Source organism: Notolabrus celidotus, chromosome 21 (assembly GCF_009762535.1).
Source record: "Notolabrus celidotus isolate fNotCel1 chromosome 21, fNotCel1.pri, whole genome shotgun sequence".
In the NCBI taxonomy this organism is placed as follows: domain Eukaryota; kingdom Metazoa; phylum Chordata; class Actinopteri; order Labriformes; family Labridae; genus Notolabrus; species Notolabrus celidotus.
The window spans coordinates 16,341,304-16,366,336 of record NC_048292.1 but is presented as its reverse complement, the minus strand read 5'-3'; the positions used below and the strand labels follow the sequence as shown (position 1 = coordinate 16,366,336).

Here is a 25,033-nt window from a genome sequence, read left to right as displayed (position 1 = left end):
AATCAGAAATGAAACCTTGAGTCACGTGCACACATGTTCAACAAAACTACTCCGCTCCACTCAGACGGAAGTCATCAGTTATTTTTCAGCAAATTTGCCTTTATTGAAGGTACAGTTTTAGACAGACAGGAAATGTGAGGAGTAGAGAGTTGGGGGTGTTATGCAGCAAAGGGTCATAGCTAGAAATCGGACCAGCGACCGCCACGATGAGGACTAAACCAGAGCTCCAAAAACCCAAGTAAAAGAGTTAAGCTTCTGTTGTAAATGAGTTATTTTGAAATGTATTAAAGGAAGAATGTCACTTCTTGTCTTTGGTACATTGAAGCCTGACATCCAGCATAACTAGGGATGGAGATCTTTCATTATGAATGATATTCACACCATTATGAAGCCTCCTCAACAACCTGAGTCTCTATTGGTTCCACTATTGATGCTTCTCTATTATTTGGAAGAAAGACGAGACGACTGTTCATGTTTGATATAACTAGAAATCAAAGGTTGATAAAAATGTCCTCAACAGCAATACTAGTCTTTTTACTAACGCACCACAATGCAACCTTATTGCCACCTCATTAGGTTAGCCAACCAGCTTTTACACGGCTGATTTCCACACAGCTTTCAACACTGGATCATGTGTGTGATTACTGCTTCTTTGAGTGGACGAGGAGGATCCACAGAGAGCTGGTGATGTTCCCAGGTGCAAGAAATCATTTTGCAACATTTCACTTCCTCCCTATCTTTTGTGTTGGTGAAATGTAGGCAAACTTTAGATCTCTTTGCACCACCAGGGTTCAATCCCGGTCTCTGAGCATGGTGGTTTCTTTAAAGCTCAAACTGTGAGAATCTTGGTTTGTTTGTTATTAATCAGAACGGCACCTATTGTATGATCCGGGCTGATACTGATGTTTGAAGCAACAATCTGGCTAATTAAATCATGATGTTTTTCCATTACGTTTTGAAAACTATTAGATAGTCATTGGGAATTATTTGCCGATTAATTGATTAGTAAAAGCCACTTCTGCAGGGTGCCTCACTCTCTTCAATTTCAAAGAAGTTCAACATAGAACTTTCTGACCACTGACAGTCACTGCAATTTTTTCTGGTTGAGAATCTCACAGAAGCACACCTGGTTTACGAGTACCTAGCAGTTAGCTAACCGCTATCAAAGGGGCTTCAGTCAACATCTGCCAGTTGCAGCATTAAAGTCAGGCCCTAGTAGAAATTAAGAAATGTATTTGAAAGGTAGGAAAATTGTCACATGAACTATTACATTTTTTTAATAAACCAAAGACTATTTAAATATTCAAAAACCCTGACTCTTCCCTATTAAATTGATGCATTAATGTGATTAGACACACATAAACATCTGCCACAATCATCAGTGGACCGCACATTTTTGCCGGTGTGCAGATGATGCCAATATTAGCATATACCAATGTTCAACCAATACAAGGGTGCATTAGGGATGGGACAAGATTTTTTTTTGAATAATCAAATATTTGTTCACTTAGTAAAAATCGAAGATTTACTGCGAATATCTTAATTTAAAGGTTTTAATTGGTGCCCAGTTGTAATACAGTATTCCCGACAGACGGTGGCTATAGAGCATCTTAAAGCTAAGGTTGGTAGTCATGGAAAACTAGCATGAATTTGAATGTAGCATTTCCTCAGGCCTCTCAGGTTTACTCTGGCTAGATAGCGGCTTTCTTTCGCTCTTTTTAAAGAACACATTATGTATTGATTGCCACCGGGACATAAAGATCATTTTAACCAGTATAACAAAAAGTGTATCTAAATCTGACTACCAACCCCAGCTTTAATGCTGTTTGATAACCCCATTAAGTAACAGAAGAAAAAGAATGCTAACTGTATTATATAGCAAGAAAAAAAGAAAACATTGGCGAGGGCCGCTGCGATTTTCTACGTTTCTGAATCTCACACTACTACACACGTATCTCCAGAAACTGAGCATGGCTGTCAAATGTAAACACACACGCTACTACACGCCACAGAAACACAGACGTAAAGGTCTAGACAGACACTGACAGTACCTGCTACTGGCAGCACCTCATCCTGCTGCTGGGTAACGTGACTGCCCACAAGCGGGCCGTTAACGGGACAGGGGTGTGTGTGTGTGTGTGTGTGTGTGTGTGTGTGTGTGTGTGTGTGTGTGTGTGTGTGTGTGTGTGTGTGTGTGTGTGTGTGTGTGTGTGTGTGTGTGTGTGTGTGTGTGAGAGAGAGTTATTCGAATAGATGCCAATGATTATCCAACAGTATTTTGAAATGCCCATCCCTAGGGTGCATCACTTTTAAAACTACGGCATACACCAGTATGGAATCAAGATCCTCATGCAGCAGTGGGACCACGTGGTCATGGTGGTTTAACTGTCATATTTTTTTTTCTCACTGAGAGAAAATTTCTATTCCAGCGAGAGGAGTGCAAAACCCTGTCCTCAACAAGCGAGGCCAGGGTTATCTCTTCTAAAAAACCTGAATGAGCTGAATCAAGAAAGGACGATCATTTCTATTGTGGCAGAAATGTGGATGTGGTACTATACACTCATGTTTTACACCAATGTTTCAGAAAGTCCATGGACACTCTTCAAACTATTAGCAGTAATATTCACTCATGGATGGCTGTGAACAGTCACAGCATAACCTTTGTTATTCAACCATTGATTTAAAAATGGAGGGATGCAGAACATTGCATTCAAGTTCAGCTCCAATACGAGATGCATGATTAGAAAACTTGGATGGACATCCAGCTACCGTCCGTCACGGATTTTCTACTAAGTACTTTCAATTGTCCCACAGACAGACCCTGTTTCTAATTAGCCTTACTTCCTCTGTTACGTAAAAAACACACACACACATAAAATACAAACAAGAGTGTGTGTGTTCTCGTAAGCCTGAGGGATGCAAAAGGAATACAGCAGAGGAAGAGAAGAATCCTCGCATGCTGCTCTGTGGCTTTACTAAAAAAGTGAGGGGGAAAGAAAGAGGGGAAAGCAGTGGAGGAGAGGAGATATGGGTATTTTAGATAAACAGAGAGAAAGGGGTAAAAAAAAAAAAATCAAAGTGAGGGTAAACAAGGAGGAGAGCAGGAGTGGAGGAAAGCAAGAGAGCCAAGGCTTTTAAGAGGCTCTTGGTAACACAGCTAATGGGTTCTTTTATTCCTTGTTTCTGTCGTTCATTCACACGCTCTCTTTACACACTCTGTCGCTTCGTACTAGCTTCTGTCCTGAATGGAAGAGGGGAGGTGCTGCGGAGGAGAGTAAATATCCTTGTTTATATCACTACTCAAGTGTACTACTCTGTTTGATTCCTATTTGTTGCGCAGCAGTTCGTCGTGGATCAATCTTTGAAATCACAGCGAGTGGTGAAGGAACTCTGAAGAGGGAAGCACAGCGAGACGAGTGGAGGAGAAGAGAGAAGGATTGAAGGGAAGAAATGAGAGGGAGATGTGAAGGGATGGGAAAAGTCTGCATCTCAATATGATGTGCATGAATCAGTCATCATTACTGCCATCACTGTTGTTCCAGTGTTGGTCCCAGCTAGAGCTGGGCGATATTGAAAATTATGTTATCACGATAAAATATTTCATATCAGTCGATATCTATAATTATCCAGATAAAAATCAAATCATTATTTCATTTAAATTTCAAGGCAGATTTTTGCTCCTTAGTGAAAGTTGAAGATACCAGACAGTTTGTTAGCTTGTATCTGGATTTAGTTTTCTGATAAACTTCTTGAATCCTTTATTTCTCACGGTGCTAACAGGAAGCAGGTCTTTTGTGTAAGATGAGATTTTTGTAAAGTTTTAGTTTGTAGATTTAGTGTAATGTTGGGGGATGGGGGGGGTGTATAGGTTTTTGTACATCACATTAGTTATCATTATAACCAAATTATCGCCCAGCCCAATTTCCAACTTCAAAAAAGTTTGCAGCATCAGCAAAAATCTCAGAGCATCCACTTCTCTGAAAACTGTGAGCCTTCTTTGCCACAGGTGCATCAACATTCATCACATCACCATTGACAACACCATCCTAAGGAGTGACCTTTCCATAACATCTCTCTTCATCTCCACGCCGTCACATGACAGTGAGCGGGACTAACTGAAGGTTAATATTAACCAACCTTAAATCAGCATTGAGTGTCCAGGATGTAAAGCTGACGTTTGATTGGTCATGTAGCCTCGAATGGAACAGAATGGTTGGTTGATTAGTAATGCCTGCCTCTTTACTGATGACATTACACCGCAGCACTGCACGACTCTACATCTTAAATCTGGTTATTTAAGAGTTCATTCTCGTAAATGTACGACTTTAATGTAGTTAATTGTCAGTTTTATTATTGTAACTTTATTACTTCAATCTTCAATGAACTACTTTGGTCTGGTTCATTTACGAGTTCATAAACTTACAACTTTAATGTGGTTTATTTTCAAGCTTTTTCTTGTGAATCCAGAGTTTAATCTTGTTCATTTGAGTTTATTCTCGTAAATGTACAACTTTTGTCTCTTTGGACTTTACTCTCTTAAAATGACAACTTTATTTTCAGAATTTGCAACTTTATTCTCATAATTCACACCTTTTTTTTAAAAATATCACAACTCTATTCTTGATATCTCACCTTTGTCTTTTATCTCACCTATGGCCCTGGTCCTCTGATGTACTTTTCACACACATGCACTGAACTTTAAAGACGTCACTGCTGTGCTGCAAGTGTGAAAGCAAACAGCACAATATGTCTTCCTTACTCTAACCAGACTTTTTCCTGTTAAATTATGTAAGAAGCTGGAGTGAGTGTGTGTGTGAACGCAGCAGGTAAAATCAAGACAATTTCCCGCCAGCGGGCAGTAGGGGTGATGGTTGTCAGCTTTGGATCGTCACTTGCACACACTTATTTAGGAAGACTAAGTTCTAAAATATTTTCTAGCTTGGGTCATCTACTGACACTCTTTTCTTAATTGACCATGTTTTTTATTTTTATTATTGTTTTTGGAGGTCTTTTATTAGATAGAACACATGAGAGACAGGAAATATGTGTAATAAGGAGCAGAGAAGAATATAAAGCAGAGGTCCAAGGCTGAGAATTGAACCTGCAACCACAGTGAGAACTGTAGCCTTGTGGGGCGCACCCTTAAACCGCTAAGCTGCATAAGCGCCCTGCATTTCATATGTATGCTGTATCACTAAATATTTCCATTAGCAGTATGTCACTCGCGGTTCTCATGTGGTCTCAGAATTACGTGCACGAATGTTTCAAATAAAAGAACCCTTCTCACACCGCTCCTGTCTCTCACACAATCAATTTTCACTTTCATGTTACCTCGTATTATTAGGACTTCCTATCTGTCAGGGCTGTACAACAGCAAGACTGAGTTGTCCAGTTTCCTGTGAACACTCAACTTCCACTGCTACACACTCAAAAAAACGCACAGGGCGTTGGCCCCAAAAGCCCAGTGCCTCCCTCGCAGACCCCTTCAGGGTGCGACCGAGTCATGTGTGCTTTCAGACACATTTCTTCACAATGAGTTGACTTGGCCTGAAATGACTCAAGGATGCCAGGGCAGTTACTGGGCAGAGAGAGAAAGAGAGAGAGACAGATGGAGAGACAATGAAAAAAAGAATGGACTGACAGTAGAAATAGCATTAGAAAAAAAAGAGAGCACAGGGGAGGTGGATGTAAAAAAGAGAGAGAGAGATGTAGTTGTTAGTGGGTTTAACCTACTTTCTGTCTCCTGGCTGAATAAGTCAGCATCGCTGTACTTCCCTGGTACACTGAATTATTCACACACACACACACACACACACACACACACTCTCAAGCTCAGCAATGATTGGCAGAAAGCATGCTCTTCTTAAAGCGGTGGGAAAAAGGTTTGTGTGTGGCAAGTGGGGTTGTCTAGAGCTAGTAGCCGAGAGGCTGCACTGACGGTCACCTTCCATGCAGAAACACACACACACACACACACACACACACACACACACACACACACACACACACACACACACACACACACACACACACACACACACACACACACACACACACACACACACACACACACACACACACACACACACACACACACACACACACACACACACACACACACTAAAATAGGTCACCCCTTACAATGCTCTCTGAAAATCCATCTCCTGCACTGCATGCAGGGAAAAAGATGCACAGCTACAGCGCAGAGTAAAAGGGTCTGCTGCTCTGCTGCTCTCACTCTGTCACTTTGGTAAGCTTGATTGGCGTTCTCACAGGCTCTCTTTCTCTCTGTGTGGCATTAGTGTCCCAAATCAGCAGGGAAAGCTGCAAAGTCATTTCGAGCTCTACAGAAACACGTGAGTGCACCAAGTGTTTTGACGGTCATGTATCAGCCAGGAAAATGAAAAGGACGTGGCTAGAAAACAGCAGCATGACACAAATAATATCACATTTTGGGGACTTGCTGAAATTAATTTGCCTGCTAAGAGCCAGGTGAGAAGATTAATGCCAATCTTTACATTAAGATATATGAAGTGGGGTATTCCAAATTTGGATTGAGACCTATTTCGAACACTTTTGGAGACTACATGAACTTAAGACCAAAAATGTCTTATTGATATTGCAGACTTGTATAGCCACAAGCTACTTCAATTTAAAAGCAAAGCAACCGCCACTTAGCTTAGCTTATTGCCCAGCTGTGTTAAATAACTTCATTATGATACGTCAAAACCTCAGAACATTATTATTATTTTTTTTTACCATACGGGTACATGCATACATCTGTGGCTATGCCTATGTGTAGGCGTGGCCATGTTTATATGTGTATGCACACTGATGGGTGGGTGTAGGTATGGGTCCGTGAATGTATGTACAAATATACATTTTCATTTCAACATTAGGTACACTGTTGTGTTTGTATATGATATGAATACTCATGTGAAGGTGTGTATGTATATTTATGTAAGTATACAGTTATCTAAATGTCTAAACTATGGAAGAAGAGGACTGAGTTGGGTTTGGGGAGGGGGGAGAGTGTGGAGGGAGGGGAGAAAATGTTATATTTTTTGACTGTACTTTTGTAATGTACCTCTTTTTTCTGAAAATAAAAAAAGTTTAAACAAACAAAAAAAAAAATTTCAGAACAACGGTGATCATTTTCAACCTCTGCCTGTTGACACTGTGGCAAAAATGTTACTTTGCATCTCAGGCTGGTTTTGAGAGTCTGGTACAAAAAGACAGTTACAGGGCACAGATGTGAGAGCAGCCAGAGGAGCTACTGGACCCAAACCATCTCTGATAGGGAAAAGAGGAGCAAGATCCTGTCCTGCAGTATGTTAAAAGTTGTGACATTTGCCTCATGCATGTTTGAAGGTGTATCACCTGCAAAAGTCAGAGATTAAGGAGAGCAGGATGGGGACAGACATGCAGCACCAATATTCCTGAAGAAGATGTGGTAACAAATAAGCACACTAATGTTTTAACTTGTCCCTGCATGGTGAGACTAGACCCCTCAGCTTCATGCCACACTGTCAGGACTCTAATTTGCAAAACCACCCGCTCATTATATGTCATCTCCTGCTTAGCATTGAGACTGAAAATCAGGAAGCTGAGGATCTCTGCAGAGAAAGAAGAACTTAGATTTTTAAATGATTGATCTGTCTTTATTAGGGATGCACCGCAATGAAAATTCTTGGCTGAAAGCGAAAACCAAAAATGAGGAAACCAAGGCTGGAAAATTCGCATTTTCTGTTTGTGTTGCACAGGCATCTTCTAGGCCATTTATTAGCAGACATTTGAAGCTAGTTTGTAAAGCAGTTTGAACACACTGGGTTAAAAGAGCTCAAAGTTATAGGACAGAAATGTCAAAAATGTTACAACTGTCCCCGGTCTCCCCTACCATTGCATTTATGGCTCTGACTGTGTACTAACCTCACTAAAATCAAGGATCTCATTGACGATATCAGATGACAAGGGTGCCGGTGGCCATTTTCAGTGCATCCCTAGTCTTTATAGATTTATACAACTTACACATAAGATATAACTTGTGTTTATCAGTGAGGTGTAAACGGGTGGATTTCAAACCTCTCTATAAGCTACAAGTAATAAACTGAGCAGCAACAAGTTGTTGATTTCACATTGACCGTAATGGCAAACTGTGTTCCATACATGTTTTGTTGGACAAAGTTAAAATAAGTATCACATCATTTCAAAGAGCTGGTCTGCGTGTCAGGTGCTTTTGATGTTAGCTAACAAATGAAGCTCAATCACAGAGGAAATATTATGAAACCACACCCTGACCACTGGCATGACTCAGGGGTTCAGTCTGGGTTTAGTGATTTCCTCGTTCACTGAAGATCCTGACTCGGATAAAGTCACAGCAATGCCACCAAGACCAAGCTGTGTACACACACACATGCACACACTCATGTACCCTGCAGTCATTTCCACTTTATAGCTACTGGCTAATATAGGTCAGTGGAGCACTGACAGCGTGAGCGGCTGAGTGAATGCTCACACAGAAACACACAACACATGTAGCGGTGTAGCAGCCCGCCGTTCACTGGCACAAAGCAGATTGTGTTTTCCTTTAATTAGACATCAGGATTCCCTTTGTCTCTGTCTGTCACTTTTTCAACTCCGATTCATAAATCATCTGAACGAATGTCTTCTGTGTAACAAAAGCAGCAGATCACTACACGAGAACAGTGACACCAAAGCAGAACAGGATCTATCTGTCTACATAAAAGATGCTATGGCTGATAATAAGTTCCTCAGTGAAGCCTGTGAGGTTTCATGCTATGTGACTTTGTTGTCTGTGGTCGGGGATAGGAAGCACCTGGCCAGAACTAAGCCAACCAGCCATGAAAAGTTACCGTCACTCAGCTCGCCACTTCCGTTTTGATTGACCTCAATTCTCAGACCCCATAAAGACCATCGCCGAATATTTGTTGATGAACAGAGGCAGACATGAACACGTAACTGTATGAGGATTCAGTGTGTTTCCTCATTCATAAAGTCAGTGGACAAAACAAAAAGGGTGAAATAGCAGCAGGAAGACAGATGTGGTGGGGACAGATTTTGGGACATTTGGAAAAATAGATGGCGGTTAAGTCAATCCAAGAACCATGGAAAAAAGGAACGGATAACCGGACGGCCCTCTGGCTAGACTCAGATTGTCTATTTATAATCAAAGACGTCTGCTTTTAAAAGTGAAAATTTCAGATTTTTTTACTTTCTCTGCTACACTCATCGTAAGGCAATGATAAGAGCAATGACGAAGGACTTGGGGAAAAAATGATGATGTATATGAAGCTTCAAAATCAGCCAGAGAAAACACATTATGACATACTGGCGTTTTGACAGGTGCAAATACTGTGCAAAATATATAGATTCATTAGACATTTTCTGTCACTTACTTCCTGCTTACCCTGATCAAATTTGCACTGAATCTGAAGTTGTTGTTTTTTAAATGTGTGATTTAACTGAAATGTTTAAGTTCAGCATTTAAAATGAATAAAAGCTGAATCATGTGTTTCATGATACAAGAATAACCGCAATGCCTGATGAGTTGTTAGAGAGATGGAAGCTGAGGAGAAATTATAGGGGTCAAATAGTGGAGGAGAGAAATGGAGGAAATATGGAAGCCCTTAGAAGACATGCATCAGTTGTTTTCTCAAGATCTGGACTTATCATCACGGTATCTCGAGATGTAACACAGTTTCTCCCACTACAACAAATTAATTCATCTCATTATCTCAAGATAGCAGAGCTTGTTTTCCCGTGACAAAGGGAGGATTTTCTGGTTATCTAGGAAACAGAACACAGGCTGGTCATACCATGACATGTAAATGCTGCCAGTGCCCACACTTCTGAGAAGCAATGTCCCGATCCCAATGTCAACAATTGGATCGGAGTCGATCTGGACGTTTTTTAATTGATTGGTGATCGGCATTTGAGCCGATCAAATCATACAATCATTTATGTCAGCTGTCCGTGAACACAATTTGCAACCTTGTGACTAGCTGCAGTTGCTGTCCTCTATACCAGTATGTCACTCCGTAACTGTTTGCATGCAACCGGGCGTGTTTCGATCTCGCTGTCACTCCCAATATTTACATTCTCCATCTCACAGCCAGTCTCATGAGGGTTGCGTTCAGAGCATCCTCGGATTTAAGTGTGCTGTAATGCATGCACATCAGTTTCATGGGTCTCATACAGCAGAGCTTGTAAAACAGATTACTTTACAACAGTGTTTTACAACAATGCTAGCTGGACTAAGTGAAACGGAATAAACATGACACATATTTTAGGTTTTATTTAATTACTTATATTGGTTAGAGCAACAAAAAAAAACAGTGTGCAGCTCAACTGTCTTGTCTCTCTATATCTAGGCAAACACAAGTATCAGATCGTGACTCGGTATCAACAAATATTCAATATTAAAAAATGTGATTGGGATCGGGGGGCCAAAAAAGCTGATCGAGACATCCCTACTTATGAGGTAAGAAAACAGCTTGATAAAATGTAACATATAAAATGTGTGGATGTCCACTTAGGGCGCCTGTTTACAAAAACACCCTCCCAGAAACGTCCATGTGGGGTCGAAGAAGTGTCCTTCAGTAAGACACTGAACACAGTGGTGTTTTCCTGCAGCTGACCACCATGTGACTCTCCCTGTGAAGATCAGAATGACATAATTTTCACAGCATGACCTCTCCCCCCCTCTATCACTCATCTCTGAAACCAGCTTGGAACCATCTGCAGCCTTGAGAAGTCATTGTGTAACCTCAAAAATACATGGATACATGAAGCTGGTGTACATAAACACGAGCTGAGACATTTGGCATGTGTCAAACTCTGTTCAAACTGTTGATTCCACTGCCATGGTAGCAAACAAAGCTAACATTCATCAGTATTTGCCCGGTGGTAATTTCCCGCTCTGGACCTCGGCCTGCAGCAGGAAGCAGATGTGAGCAAACCGCATATAATCCCAATCATCTGGGACAGGAACTCATTGTGTGCTTAGTGTTCGTGTGCTTATTAATCACTCCTGTCCTGATATTCTCTGTCCTGATGGGGGGGTTAAACTGGATCTGTGTGTTTCTGAGAATTAATCTGAGATTTTTGTGTTTGTTTATTCATATTTTAATAACTATACACAGAAACGGTGCCATGGGAAGGTTTTTTTTTTTCAGCAAATGACACATTTATGTAGGCTTCTGTTAACGTGCGTGGGTTGTAAAGCCCAAGATGACTCCTTCATGTACACATTTCCTCTCACCCAAGCCCCACGCCACACACACACACAAAGGGGCATTAGCACATGATTTCCTGAGTGTGTGACTGTGTGGCCTCTTTATCTTGATCAATACAGTTATTTGGCCTTGTTGGGGGGGTCAGCCTAGCTTTCATCATGTAAAGCCTCACACATTCACACACTCGTACAATGACTTCAAAGCGGAAATATTAAGTTGCGTCTCTTCTCAGAAACACCCGGCTAAGAGGCGCAGAAAAAAAGAAGGCTGGTTTCTGGGTTAAGCCGTGGGGAGGAGGCGGGCGAGGAAGGAGGAGGCTTGTTACACCAGAAGAAATTAGGAAGTCTTCTTACAGTAACATGAGGCAAGCTTACAGTGGTTGCCACACACACACACACACACCTAAACAGCAGCGGACCCCTACAGTGTACCCCTTTGCACCCGCTCACACAAACAGGCTAATAAAAGCCCACAGCCATACCGACACACGCCCGGCTTCTCATTTTTAAAACAGCGTTAGAAGATGGCAGAAGAAACTAATATGTCTTATTTTTCAAGCTATAAACCCAAATAAAAAACAGCTTTTCCTTGGATTTGACATTTTAGTCTAAAACTTTCTAGCAACCAAGCAGATTGAAATGCTTTCAGCAGCTTAGATTAAAAACAGGGAGATAAACACCCCATAAACAGGAGCATGTCAGCACTTCTGTCCTTGAACACCACAATCCTACTTTTTTTACTGAGCCTGTTTGAGTCTCGTGTTTTACCTGAAAAATGCAGTTTAATCTGAGTTTTCCAACACTTCAGCTCTCGACTGGTCATCTAAAAATTTGCAGTTGAGTCCTTTTTTTTTTAGTCAAGTTATTACATGTATCTTTAAGTTGGATCAAGGTTTAAGCTAGTGGGTGAGACAGTGTTGCCCCCAAAGCCCCTGAAGAGTTGGAGAGTAACTTATTTTTACATGATCTTGATTTAGCATGCGTTTCCTCAGCTCTAATTACAGGACCTTTTTCTTGATTTGACTCATAGTGAAACCTTTATTGCTATGAACACTGAAGGAATTTGAGATAAGATAAAATAAGATAATATTTTATTGATCCCGGGGGGGGGAAATCGGTTGTTGCAGCAACACAGACATAGCGAGAGTAGTACAAGAATAATAGAGCACAAATGGAGAGAAATAATAATCAATACTAGGGATGCACAATATTATCGGCACATTATCGGTATCCGATGATATTGGCTTTAAAATAAACTATCGGATATCGGCCATCTGCTGATATGATTAACTGATAAAATAATGGGCTGCTGCACACATGTTGGGCTCATGTTTGAAGTTAAATTTGAATTTAAGCAGCAGTGTGTAAGGTACATGTAGCTGACTAATTAAGGCACATTTACTGTCAAAGAGTAAATCCATTTTATTTAATTTGGGTTTAATTGCTGTACAGTTGCACTTTTCACATGTTCCCTGTGAACAGAGGTTAGGTTTACTTATTATGTATATTGTGAAATTGGCCAAATTTGCCCTGGTTGTGGGTTTTGTTATGATTGTCTCAGGGAGAGCATCATGCAATATTAAGTAGGATGTATCTTTTTGTATGAATTTTGTTTGACAGCAATTCTCATAAATAAATATGCGGTTTTAAGTATTTTTCTTCTTTTGCACACGAAATGAATATTACCTAACAAATGTGATCAGAGTATCACCATAATACTGTACGCTAATTCCAATACAGAAGAGAATTGATGATCTCTGCAATTAGGTGTGCGGGGAAAAAATATCGGTAATCAGCTAAATGAGTTGTAAAATATCGGCATTTGGGATATCGGCAAAAAATCCAATATTGTGCATCCCTAATAAATACAATATATTTAATAAACGAATAGATTAATCAAATAAGAATAAAAACATTTCTTTAAATTTAACATTTTGAAAAATGTTAAATACAATTTTTTATTTTGACCTAAAATCAAGTTGTACCCCACATGAAGCCAGCTGCAGCTCAGCTCACAGCCCTCTCTGATGTCCTGTGAGGGCATTATAATTCTAATCTCGAAAAGCTTCATTTAATGTTGTTTCCATGTTTGATCACTGATGTAGTGTTTATCAGGCAAATTCTGCAAATACTAAGGCTCAAGAGGCTCGTCTGGGTCTTCTCCACTAATTATTATTTTAGCAGAGGGGCTAACTCTTGGATTCCTACTTCTTTATTTTCTTTTCTTAATTGAATTTGTTAAAAACTAAATCCTTAGACTTCAGAAGTTGCCGAAAAAATACTCGGAGCTTAGCTGCCCAAAGCCACGCAAGATTATTTTCCACACACAGGGTCCTTGCCTCGGTCACCAGTGAGGTGTTTGTGTAGACTTGTGTAATACACGGGCATAAAGGCTTCCACATCATGTGCTGTAGGCTTAGTAGTGCATGCAGGCACTTATCATGAACACACACACACACACACACACACACACACACACACACACACACACACACACACACACACACACACACACACACACACACACACACACACACACACACACACACACACACACACACACACACACACACACACACACACACACACACACACACACACTCAGAAAGAAGAAGGGGAAGCCCCCTGGTGATAGTGGAGAGTGTTACTTCACACAAACACAAAGCCACAGGATAACACATACACATACACCCACACACACAAGCATCTTAGGCATGGTCACATCACATTTCCTTGGATGTGTTTTATGTCTACCCGACAGGACGCATGCTTAGAGAAGAGTGTGTGTTTGCACTTTTCTGCTGTCTTTGATGTGCTGCTTGGGAGCAATCTGCTGCAAAGGTGAGGCAGGAACACACACAAACACACTCCACTTCAAACAGAGGCTGATCTCCTATATGTAATCCCCGCCTGGACTACAAATTTTGGCCGGGTGTTCAGCAAAAACAAACAAAAATAGAAAAGATATCAAAGCTGTAGCAATCACCCAGATTTCTTTAAGGCTTTGGTGTGTTTATTCCCTGTCTTTACATCGAGCTCCTCATTTCCAACTTTCCTACAAAATAGCTGCATTTTCTGAACCTGTGAAATTTATTTTACACCTCCACATAAACACCAAAAGTATCCCGCCCTCTTGCATCCTCAGCCTACAGTACCAAGGCATCTGTTCACATGCAGACGTCTGTTCATGTGCCACAGGGGGGGCACCTTGCATAAGAGCAGACGCCAAATGGAGATGTGCTTAAAAAAAAAAGCTCCACATTTGACAGAATGTAATCTTTTGGTCACTGGAGACAGCCTTGCAAAAAACGCCTGTGACCACCACGCTGTGATGCATTTTGAATCAAAGTTTCCTGTTATGGCTGCGTTTCTTTAAGGCTTAGTGTTGGCCTACTAACACAGAGGTCACAAGCTCAATCCCTAAAGCTTGTATGTCTAATAACAGCGAGTTCAATCAACTTGGCCTTGAGCTAAACCCATACCGCATCACATACTGACACCTGAATACTATTAAAGCTTTTAAAATTCAAATGATGAATTCAATTGAAAAGGATTTTTCAGGCCACACTACTAACACACAAAATCTCATTTGTGACTCAGCAATATTACTTATTGCTGCTATTACTTGTGATCACAACTTGTGACCATAGACTGTACAAATAATGAACGTAGTATCTGTGACGTCACATCTGTTTCTGAAGCGCTGTTTTGAGCCCAGTCATTGGCGGGAGCTATATTGGAAATGCTGAACTCAACCAAACTTCTGTCAAGTTAGTGTGAGGTGAAGAGGCTGGTTTTGAGCAAGCGGCAACCTCTGGTCTAAAAATATGAGTCAATGCGGAAGTGTTAAAAGCTGCAGTTCATCGAGGATCCGCTTGAGGCTGGCTCCGGAAGTACCGGAAGTCACATACACATGAATGGGGAAAAGACGATCTTTGCAGCATTAATAAACATGTTTACAGCCTGGTACAAAAGATGAGTGTAGTCTGAATAGCTAATTTCTCGATGTCCTCTCACTGTGAGGGGGGTGAATTTTTTTCTAATTTGGTAATTTAGAAGATATTGAGATTACTAGTCTTCCAATGAGAGGCACAGCTGACTGTGGGAACACTGCAGCTGTTGGCTAGGAGGCTCAAAGCCCGCCTCTTTACGTCACACTGGCTCGACAGAAGCAATATGGCTGCCGCAGCCGATTGGTCTCAAAACAGCTCTTCAGAAACAGATGGGTGACGTCTCGGATCCTACGTCCATATTTTTTACAGTCTATGGTTTTGAGCCCCCTAGCAAACAGCTACAGTGTTCTCGCCTGTCAGTCAAGTCAGCTGTGCCTCTCATTGTAAGACTCATAATCTAAATATTTTCGAAATTGCCGCATCAGGAAAAAATTCACCCCCGTACAGTGTGTGCTGATTGAAAAATTAGCTATCCAGACTACACCAAGCGGCAACCTCCAGTCTAAAAATATGAGTCCAATGCGGAAGTGTTAAAAGCTGCACTTCATCGAGGATCTGACTGAGGCTGGCTACATAAGTACCAAAAGTCACATACACATGAATGGGAAAAAGACGATCTGTACAGCAGAAATAAACATGTTTACAGCCTGGTACAAAAGACGAGTGTAGTCTGAATTTTTTTCTAACGCGGCAATTTTGAAGATATTGAGATTACGAGTCTTCCAATGAGAGGCACAGCTGCCTGCAGGAACACTGTAGCTGTTGGCTAGGAGGCTCAAACTCCGCCTCTTTACGTTACACTGGCTCGACAGAAGCAATATGGCTGCCACCAACGATTGGCCTCAACACAGCTCTTCAGAAACAGATGGGTGACGTCACGGATACTACATCCATATTTTATAGTCTATGGACTACACTTGTTTTTTCTACCAGTCTGTAAACATGTTTATTTGTGCTGTGAAGATCATCTTTTTTTTTTAATGTTATATTTTTGGCCTTTTTGCCTATTTGATAGGACAGCTGAAGAGATACAGGAAATGTGGGGAGTAGAGAGTGGGGGAAGACATGGAGGAAATGGTCGACCAGCCGGGAATCGAACCGGCGACCCCTGCGACAAGGACTGTAGCCTCTGTATGTGGGGCGCTTAGACCATTAGGCCACCAACGCCCCAAGATTGTCTTTTTTGAATTAATGTGTATGTGGTTTAAACAGTTTAAACACTCCCGCATTGGTTTAAATTCTTGCTGCCAGAGGTTGCTGCTTTCTTGTGACAGCACCAATCCACATTACTTGAATGAATGCGTGGATTGGATGATTCCTGGCGAATCGTAGTTTACCTTGATATGTTCATTAATCATGGGAAGCTGCTTCTTCAGCTCATTTCATCTAGGAAACAAAAAATTGTCAGCACTTTGTAAATGTCACTTTTTGCTCTTAAAAGTGCTTTTAGTGGGAGAGACGAGAGGCTTGCTTTCTAAAAATTCAGCTTAGGTGATCTGCTATTAAAGGTCATCTATCTTATTTACAGCTTACCTTTGCGATGTTATATATACAGAGCTTTTGTTGCTTGATATTTTCCTGCAGTAATACCTCTGTAAATTACAATTTAATGCCTTACTTCAAATCAGAAGTCATTGCATTACTTCCTGCCTTATCTGATGTCTTTGCTGCTGTTTTCAAACCCACTGAATCATTTCTTTGGCACTTAAGTGAGAAAATGTTCCTCCGATTTTTCTGTCATCCTCTCTGAATGTGTCCAAGATGTTGCCTCTGTAACTGGCCGGTTGTTAAAAACTCTCTTACATAAGCGCTCTAATAACTGGTTTGGAAAGTTGTGGGTTGACAGAGCAGGTGGATAACTACTCGTGTAAAAAACAGGCAAAATGACCATTGCTTTGTTTTGTGGGACTGGGCGTGCATCATCACTCAAGATCAATGAAATGGGATCAAACAGTTTGTGTTTTTGCTGATGACAAGCTGCATGACGTCACTTCTGATCAGCACACAGAGGCTGTAGCTCCGTCTGTTTGAGAGTTACATCTGAAATGAAATCTCAATACAACGATACATTGTTGTCCTGACTCATCGTTTGAAATACCTTCACTAAATATCAATATTTTTACACTCAAGGGGCACTTTGTTTTTTCCAGTTAATCAGATATTGTGATGCAGTGTTTACCACACAAAAATGATACCACTGTTTTCAAAAATGTATGTACAGCTTGTTGCTGCCGATGTCATTCTGCACTCTTAGTGTTGGACAGATGTGAAGCGCTGTGTCATTAAAAAAAGTTTTGTGCACGTGGATCACCTGTCGTGATAACCTGAAATCAAGTGGAGGATTTAAACACATGGTTGTTATTTGGGCATCTTTATAAAACATGCTTCTGATAGACTGTATAAATAAGGGACATAGTATCCGTGACGTCACCCATCTATTCCTGAGCGCTGTTTTGAAGCTAATCATCGGTGGGAACCATATTTGATATTCTGAAGTCAACCTAACTGCTGTCGAGCTATTGTGAAGTAAAGAGGCTTCTTTGAGCAGTTACAGTGTTCCCGCCTGTCAGTCAAGTCAGTCATGTCCTTATTTGGGCAAACTCATAATGTTATCTTCTGAACTGTCGCGTTACAAAAACAATTCACACCACCGTACAGTGTGTGCAAATATAGAAATGATCTATTCAGTCCAAAGCTGTAAGCATGTTTATTAATGCTGCAAAGATCGTCTTTTTGAAAGGGTGTCTGTGGTTTCCGGTGTTTCTGCAGCCAGCCTCAAGTGGGTGCTAAATGAATTGCAGTTTATAACACTTCCGCATGGGCTTCATATTTTGAGACCGGAGGTTGCCGCTTGGATCAGACACATACTTAAATGAGAAACATTAGGAGGCCGGGTGGGACAAGCCATTGTGTGTTTAAAGGAGTGGGATAAGAGGTGAAAGAAAGGTGAGTAATTTACAGTCATTGTAAACAAACATTGCAATAAGCTGTAGATGAAGCAAGAGTGGCTCATAAACTTAAAGTCTAAATGTAGACTTAAAAGATGATTAAAGATACTTTGAAAATAGGGTAATGCATTTCAATCGTTTCAATAGCCCCCATCACACACAGCAGGATTTTGTGGGAAACACTGATGTATGATTGTCACTTATCAAGGAATCCCTGTATCATATTATGGATATCATGAGCCATGTATCAGGTACAGCACTGTGAGTCACCTTGTGACTCCCATCCCTATTTCTGTAGGAACATATAAAGTAGAGTACTGTGATTTAGAACGGCATAAAATTCACATTTCTAATGCTGGACCCTTGACATGGAGTATATATATTTAATATCATAGCTCGCTTCTCACTTATGCGCTGCTGCATAAAAAAAATATATACATAATTTTAGGTTTTTTCATATTATGCTTTTGCATTCTTGGCAAGTGAGTTTAATTTGACATATTTTAAAATAACACTATTTTTTCTTCTTTTTCCTTCTACATTTGTATTATCACTCTCATGCATTTTCCCTTTCTTTAAGCACCATGAGCTGCATTTTTTTGATAAGGTGTTTTACAAATTAGGTTTATTATTCGTGTTCACATCACATTTTGCTCCGTCTACCGTTTCTTCAAAGAAGACCCTGAGTGCATCATGTAACTAGATCATCTGTTGATGTGTCTTGACATTCATTTGCATACAAAAGCTCCTTAAAGTAACAACAGCCCTGAACTCATTCTGACATCAGAAATGTGTCAGAGATATTGATCTGACACCAAAACATCACGACTGAATACCGGAACAAGTCACATTGGGGGTAACTGGTGAAAATATTCTTGTGTTTCTGTTTCATCAAACGGCTGAATAAGAGTCCTGAAGAAAGCGTATAATCGCACACTCTTTGCCCTCCAAGATCACTGTAATTACGCCTATAAAACACATTCTATATATAAACAACAATGGGCAGTTAAAGTGGGTGTTATGTCAGGGTGTTTTGGTGACTCAGTGAGCTAAGAAGCACACCCCATGCTCTTGTGGTATTGTGAGGTCGACTGCAGCAATTGCATGGTTCACGAAAGCCTCGCAAATGGTACAACAGAGCGGCAGTTACGAGCACCTATTCACACAATGTCTGAACCTGAGCTTGGTACATTAGCTGCATTTCTGCAAAGTCAGAACAAGATTTTTGGTGTGTCTGTCTGCTGAATTATTTAGGAGAATCTCTTGATTCACTGAGAGGACATTAAGTGTGGAGTACCATATGCATGAAGGCCAAAAGTACGGTGGCCCTGAAGGACAAAACACATTTACAAAAGATGAAACACTTTTACAAAGTTGGAGAAAAATTTACATTTTGGAAAACAAATTTACATTTAAGAAAACAAAATTACAAAATCCAAACACTTTTACCAAAGCCGAAGTCAGCTGGGATTGGCATAAGCAGTCAAGATAAAGGATGGATGGATGGATGGATGAAAACAAAATTACAAAATCAAAACCCTTTTACCAAGGCCAAAACAAATTTACATTTAAGAAAACAAATTTGCAAAATCAAAAAACACTTTAACAAGCAGTGAGACAATTTTACAAACGGCGGAACACTTTTACCATTCCTGAAACAAACTTAAAATTAATTTTAACAGAAAAGGAATTTACCAAATACCGGAAGTGATCCGGGAGTGATCGAGTGAGGGGTCATTTAGTTTGTTTGGATGGAGAGAAACCAAACAGAACAACGTTGTGGTACTGTTAAGGCCAAATTCCACCAGATCTGTGTCCGGTCAGTCTCCGATCCTACAGGATGTGATAGGTTTCTATTCAAGTCAATGTGTTAACCCCCACTGGATCCGCTCCGTTGCGTTCTGGCTGCGTCTCTGATCCAGCAGGTCAGAACGCAATGGATCAGATACGCAAGACTTCTATTTTTGCTGGATGCCGGAGCACGACACATCAATTCAGCACAGAGCAGATGGAGCGGGACAGGAAGTCAGGCACCCAAACACAATAAAAACCCGGTTCATTTTCAGAATAAAACACTCTGTGTTATTGTTAGATTGTTTTTAACTTAACTATGACAAAAAGATGTCATTTAGAGTGACAGGCCTGGAGTCATCAAGGCAGAGGTTTTCAGAGGCTGATAAAGACAACATGGATGAGGAGAGGAGGAGGAGAATCATTGATTCAGTGATTGCCATGGGAAAACCTCGGTCACATGACTCCAGCTGTCTGGCGGTCCTGCTCTGTGCTGCGTTTTGAAGACGCAACCCTTGTGTGTTTACGGACGAGAGCACACAGAGCCAGACCGCAGCGGATCGGAGACAGACCGGACACGGATCTGGTGGAAGTCCTGTGTTACTCCATTCGGAACCGGATCACATCCGGTGTTTGGCACATCCCCTTTCCGTTAAAAATGAATGTAAATTTGTTTCAGGAAAGGTAAAAGTGTTCCGTCATTTGTAAAATTGTCTCACCGCTTGTAAAAGTGTTTTTTTCTGATTTTGTACATTTTTATTTCTGAAATGAAAAATTGTTTGCCTTGGTAAAAGTGTTTTACTAATGTAATTTTGTATTATAAAATGCAAAGATGTTTTTCTGATATGTAAATTTGTGTCCAACTTTATAAAAGTGTTTCATCTTTCGTACATTTGTTTTGTCCTTCAGGGCCAACGTACAAGAAGGCTACAGAACCAGATTGTAAAAACAGATCGAATTAAGGGAATTACACAGCCCGGAGATGTTGTTCATACGAGCTGAGTGATAGAGTAAGTGTCTTATTGCCATGTGATGGCCAAAAGATATCTCAGTTCAGAAACATTTTCTGAAGCTGACCAGAAATCACATGGAGACCTTGGGGACAAAAGCAGTAAGTGATATCAGTCAATAAAGAGACCTTCTGAGGGCCATCTTCTGGAGCCACCAGGGCTAAAATATCACAGTTTTCTACACCAAAGAACAATATATAGGATGCCCTTGCCTTTACATCCTCCAGCAGCAGAGCACTGTGGTTGTGTGCAGTTTGACAAGGCGTGGATGTGTGTAAAGTTATGAATGAGAAGTGTAGTGGTGCTAAAAGAAGAACCCTAATTTGCTCTGTCAGCGCTACACTTGGAATTTAGGTTAGGATGAACCGGCTTCCAATGAAAATGCACACTGAGCGAGTTGCAGCTTCAGAAAAGTACAGAAAATACAACACAATCACTATAGCTTTCCCTGAAGTTGATGTATTATTTGAATTTGTGTGTTATGAAATGAACTGCTGACAGTCTCAGCTTCTTTAGCTCTCCGTAAAGCACATCCTTAAATGCCTCTCAAACAGCCCAACGCCCCTTGTAGTGTGGTTTTGCGCAACATCCTCTACCTCCCTGTTTCTCTGAAACACACACACTCAAAAAGACAGGACAGCGCAAGTCATCAGCAAACGGGCAGACACACACAGAGTTGTCCTTAGTCCAGAATTTTTGATCCACCTATTTAGTGAAAAAGAGGCATGTCAAATTGTGTAGCCTTTACTCGAAGTGCTCCACGGAGCTGATAAAGCTGGGTTGTAAAGCCAGAACAAAATGTTATGAAATAGGCCAAGCAAGAATGTTGCAAGCTCCAGCAAGCAGCTTGCATGAAGTAGGGAAGTAAGGAGAATGTGAGTGTGTGAGTGTGCGAGTGTGTGTGTGCGTAAGTATGCATGTGCGTTCTTGCAACCAAAAGGAGAAAAGGTTTTGACTCTTATTAGCTTCATCAGCAAACAAACCACTGTACAATAAAACAATCAGAACACAGCTCTCTACAACTGAAGCACATTTTATCTCCATGCCTTTGTGTCTTTACTAATAGGTACATTAATTAAACCCTGCAGGTATCCTCCAGTTGGCATTACATTCCCTGGTATATCCTAAATCAAATCCATTAAGCTTTAAAGACCACATAATAATACGAGAGGTATTACAGAAGTGGCATTCCAGTCGTGGCTATTTCAGCTATTTCACAAGCCCGGGACAAGTCCTATTTTGAGTTCGGAGTTGCAACACAATAACATCAAGTGATGCAGTGTGGGTTGACTTGTGACTGTGATGGGTCAGCAGTCAGTGTAAGGCGAATGAACTACATCAAACTACCCAAATGTGAAATAAGGAGATTTTTTTATGGCACCTCTAGTCTGCCTTTGAAGGTTTTGTGACATTACATGAGGTTTTCTGACTGGAATGTGACGGGCAGATGTCCAAATATGACCAAAGGTGATTTGATTTCAGATGTAAGATTTTTGTCACAAATTTCAAATTATGTCTTCCTTTGATTTACTTAATCGAAGTGCTAAAAGTTTCACTTTAGCGCTGAAAAAGTCTCCTTTCTCACTTACATGTAGTAAGGTTTAAGACACAGTGATGTTTCCGTGCTTCATGTTAATCTTTATAACCTCTGATAAAATCTAATAGGATACAGGGATGTAACGATTCATCTACTCCACCGATGTATCCATTTATATTCCTAAGATCCGACTACATTGATCTGTGCTCGGCAAGTTGGCCTTCCGAACGACACATATCGATCTAACATCGTTTTTAAAAAGTAATAAATCGATTGTATCGATAATATGAAATAACGCATTGGATTCAAGCACGGCAGACTGTACATGGATGTGTTGTTTTTGCACTTTCTTTTTTTTTTTGATATATCTTTGGACTTTTTTTTGTCTTTATTGGATAGGACAGCTGAAGAGAGACAGGAAATGTGGGAGTAGAGAGCCGTGGAAGACATGCAGTAAATGGTTGACCGGTCGGGAGTCGAACCGGCAACCTCTGCTACAAGGAGTATAGCCACTAAACGTGGGACGCTTAGACCGCTAGGCCACCGGCGCCCCCATTTTTGTACTTTCAATGATAAAGATGTTAAATGTTACTCAATTCAGGCTGCCTGTCTGTGACATCATCACCACGCGCCAGCAGACAACAAAACATAGCATGGCGGATGGCAGAGGAGAAGCCGGCGAGCAAGAAATTGTCAAGCCACCATTGCGGTCCAGTGTGAGGAAACACTTTGGCTTTTGCAAAGACTGGGATGTTCTAAATAAGTCACTCACTGTTTGTAGGATATGTAAAGGTCGAGTAAAATACCACGGTTTACATCCATAATTAATTTATACCTGATTCCCTCACAAGAAACAACATGAATCTAGAACTGTCCAGTATGAAGGTATTTATCTCACAGTCACACTGGTTGAATTGTTGGCTACAAAAATGACTGAATCGATTTCAAGTCACTGAATCATTTCAGATCATATCGTTCTAAATGAACCAATATCGTCCTTTAATCGCATCAGCAACCACAAATCATGATACGAATCGAATCGTTGTTAAAAAAAGAACCGTTACACCCCTAACAGGTTACTGTCTTATTGAAGGACAGGACGTATTTCCATGTACACACTTTAAATACCCTTAAGTGGCAAGTTTAGGAAAAAAGAAATAGAGGGATATGACACTCATGCATTAAATACATCTATCATAAAGTCTGTAATATTCGTATGTAGTTAAAAATGATGTTTTTAAGGTTAGGCTGTATAGAATTGAATGCATCCTCCAGGAATGAAGTTACTGTATTGTACAAGAGGTATTGGTTATCTATGTATGGATGGATATGTGGCAAAAATGCATGTAAGATAAGGAACAACATATATCTAAATGTTTCTTCTAGCAAAAACAAAAATACAGAAGACAATAACAATACTGGGAAAGGGGAGTACAACAAGTAGACTTCAGGAGATAATACATGAAATGAAGCTTTGTCTGATCAGTGGCTTCCCACTGGTTGTTGAGTATCCTGTAGGACAATGAATCACTGCACTGTATACTAGCAAGCATGCATGGTGAACAGGCAGGAAGCCACTACAACACAGCCTTTACCTACAAGCTACAGCTAAGCTATCCCAACAACGCCATGTAAAATGAGCCCAGGGCTGCAGATGGACGGAGTCTGTGTCTTCATTATGTAGTTGGTGTCTCCTTTTCTATATGAAAACGGGAGCCCAGGTTGTGGTATGGGAGACAATGCTAGGCCGCCATGAAAAGCCTGGAAATGGGAGGAAGAGGAAGAGGGCAGTGTGGCCGCCCCTGCCTCACCTCCTGGGGGATACAGGGAACCAGGAGACGGGGAGGGGTGTGGAGGGGAGGGGGAGGTGGATATGGAGGGTGGGCAAGGAGGAAAAGGTGGAAATTATAGAGGTAAAGATACACACACATGAGGTGTAAGCTGTAAAATCTGACCCACCATAAAGTCGCTGCCGAAGTTGTCCTCTCCCCTCTCCTCGTCCCCCTCGCTCATGGCCTTCACCTCCTGGATAAACTTTCTAAGGATGCCGGCTTGGTCCATCCTTCAGTCCTCTTGTATCCTTTTCCTTTTTAAAAAAAAATCCTCCCCAAAGTAACAAGGGAGGAGAAAATATAAAAATAAAACCAACAGGACAGGGAAGAGGGGAATAAATAAAAATAAATAAGCTTCACGGATCCTCCCAGAGAGTCATCGTCGGTTCACAGCACAACACCTTCTTCTTTTTATCATTGCCCCATGTTGTTTCTCCCTCTCCTTCTTTCTTCTGGGCTGTTTTCACTAACGGTTAAACGGTTAGTCCCAGAGAAACGCAGCGGCGGCCGGGCTTTCTGCTCCACACACAAGTTTATAACCGTGGCGGAACATAGACAGTAAACACTTCCTTCGTCAGAAAAGAGAAATAAAGACAAAAGACAAAACAAGTCCTTGGTCTGGTCAGTCTATCTACCCCTCCCTGTCTACCTCGGTTGCCACATTCACACACTACTGCTGGTTATTCGCTACTGGGGAACATCCGGACT

The 25,033-nt window shown here is 41.0% G+C and overlaps 1 protein-coding gene across 2 annotated transcripts in view; it reads right to left on the bottom strand.

Annotated features, from left to right (window-relative positions):
* ptpn12 (protein tyrosine phosphatase non-receptor type 12) overlaps positions 1 to 25,033 on the bottom strand; it is a 75,033-nt gene extending 50,000 nt beyond the window's left edge. The window contains exon 1 of one of the 2 annotated variants that reach the window (XM_034673450.1): positions 24,453 to 25,033. In XM_034673450.1, the coding sequence (XP_034529341.1) occupies positions 24,453 to 24,554 (102 nt within the window). In that variant the 5' untranslated portion in view covers positions 24,555 to 25,033. The remainder of the gene's footprint in view (positions 1 to 24,452) is intronic. The other variant, XM_034673449.1, reaches the window with a different exon arrangement.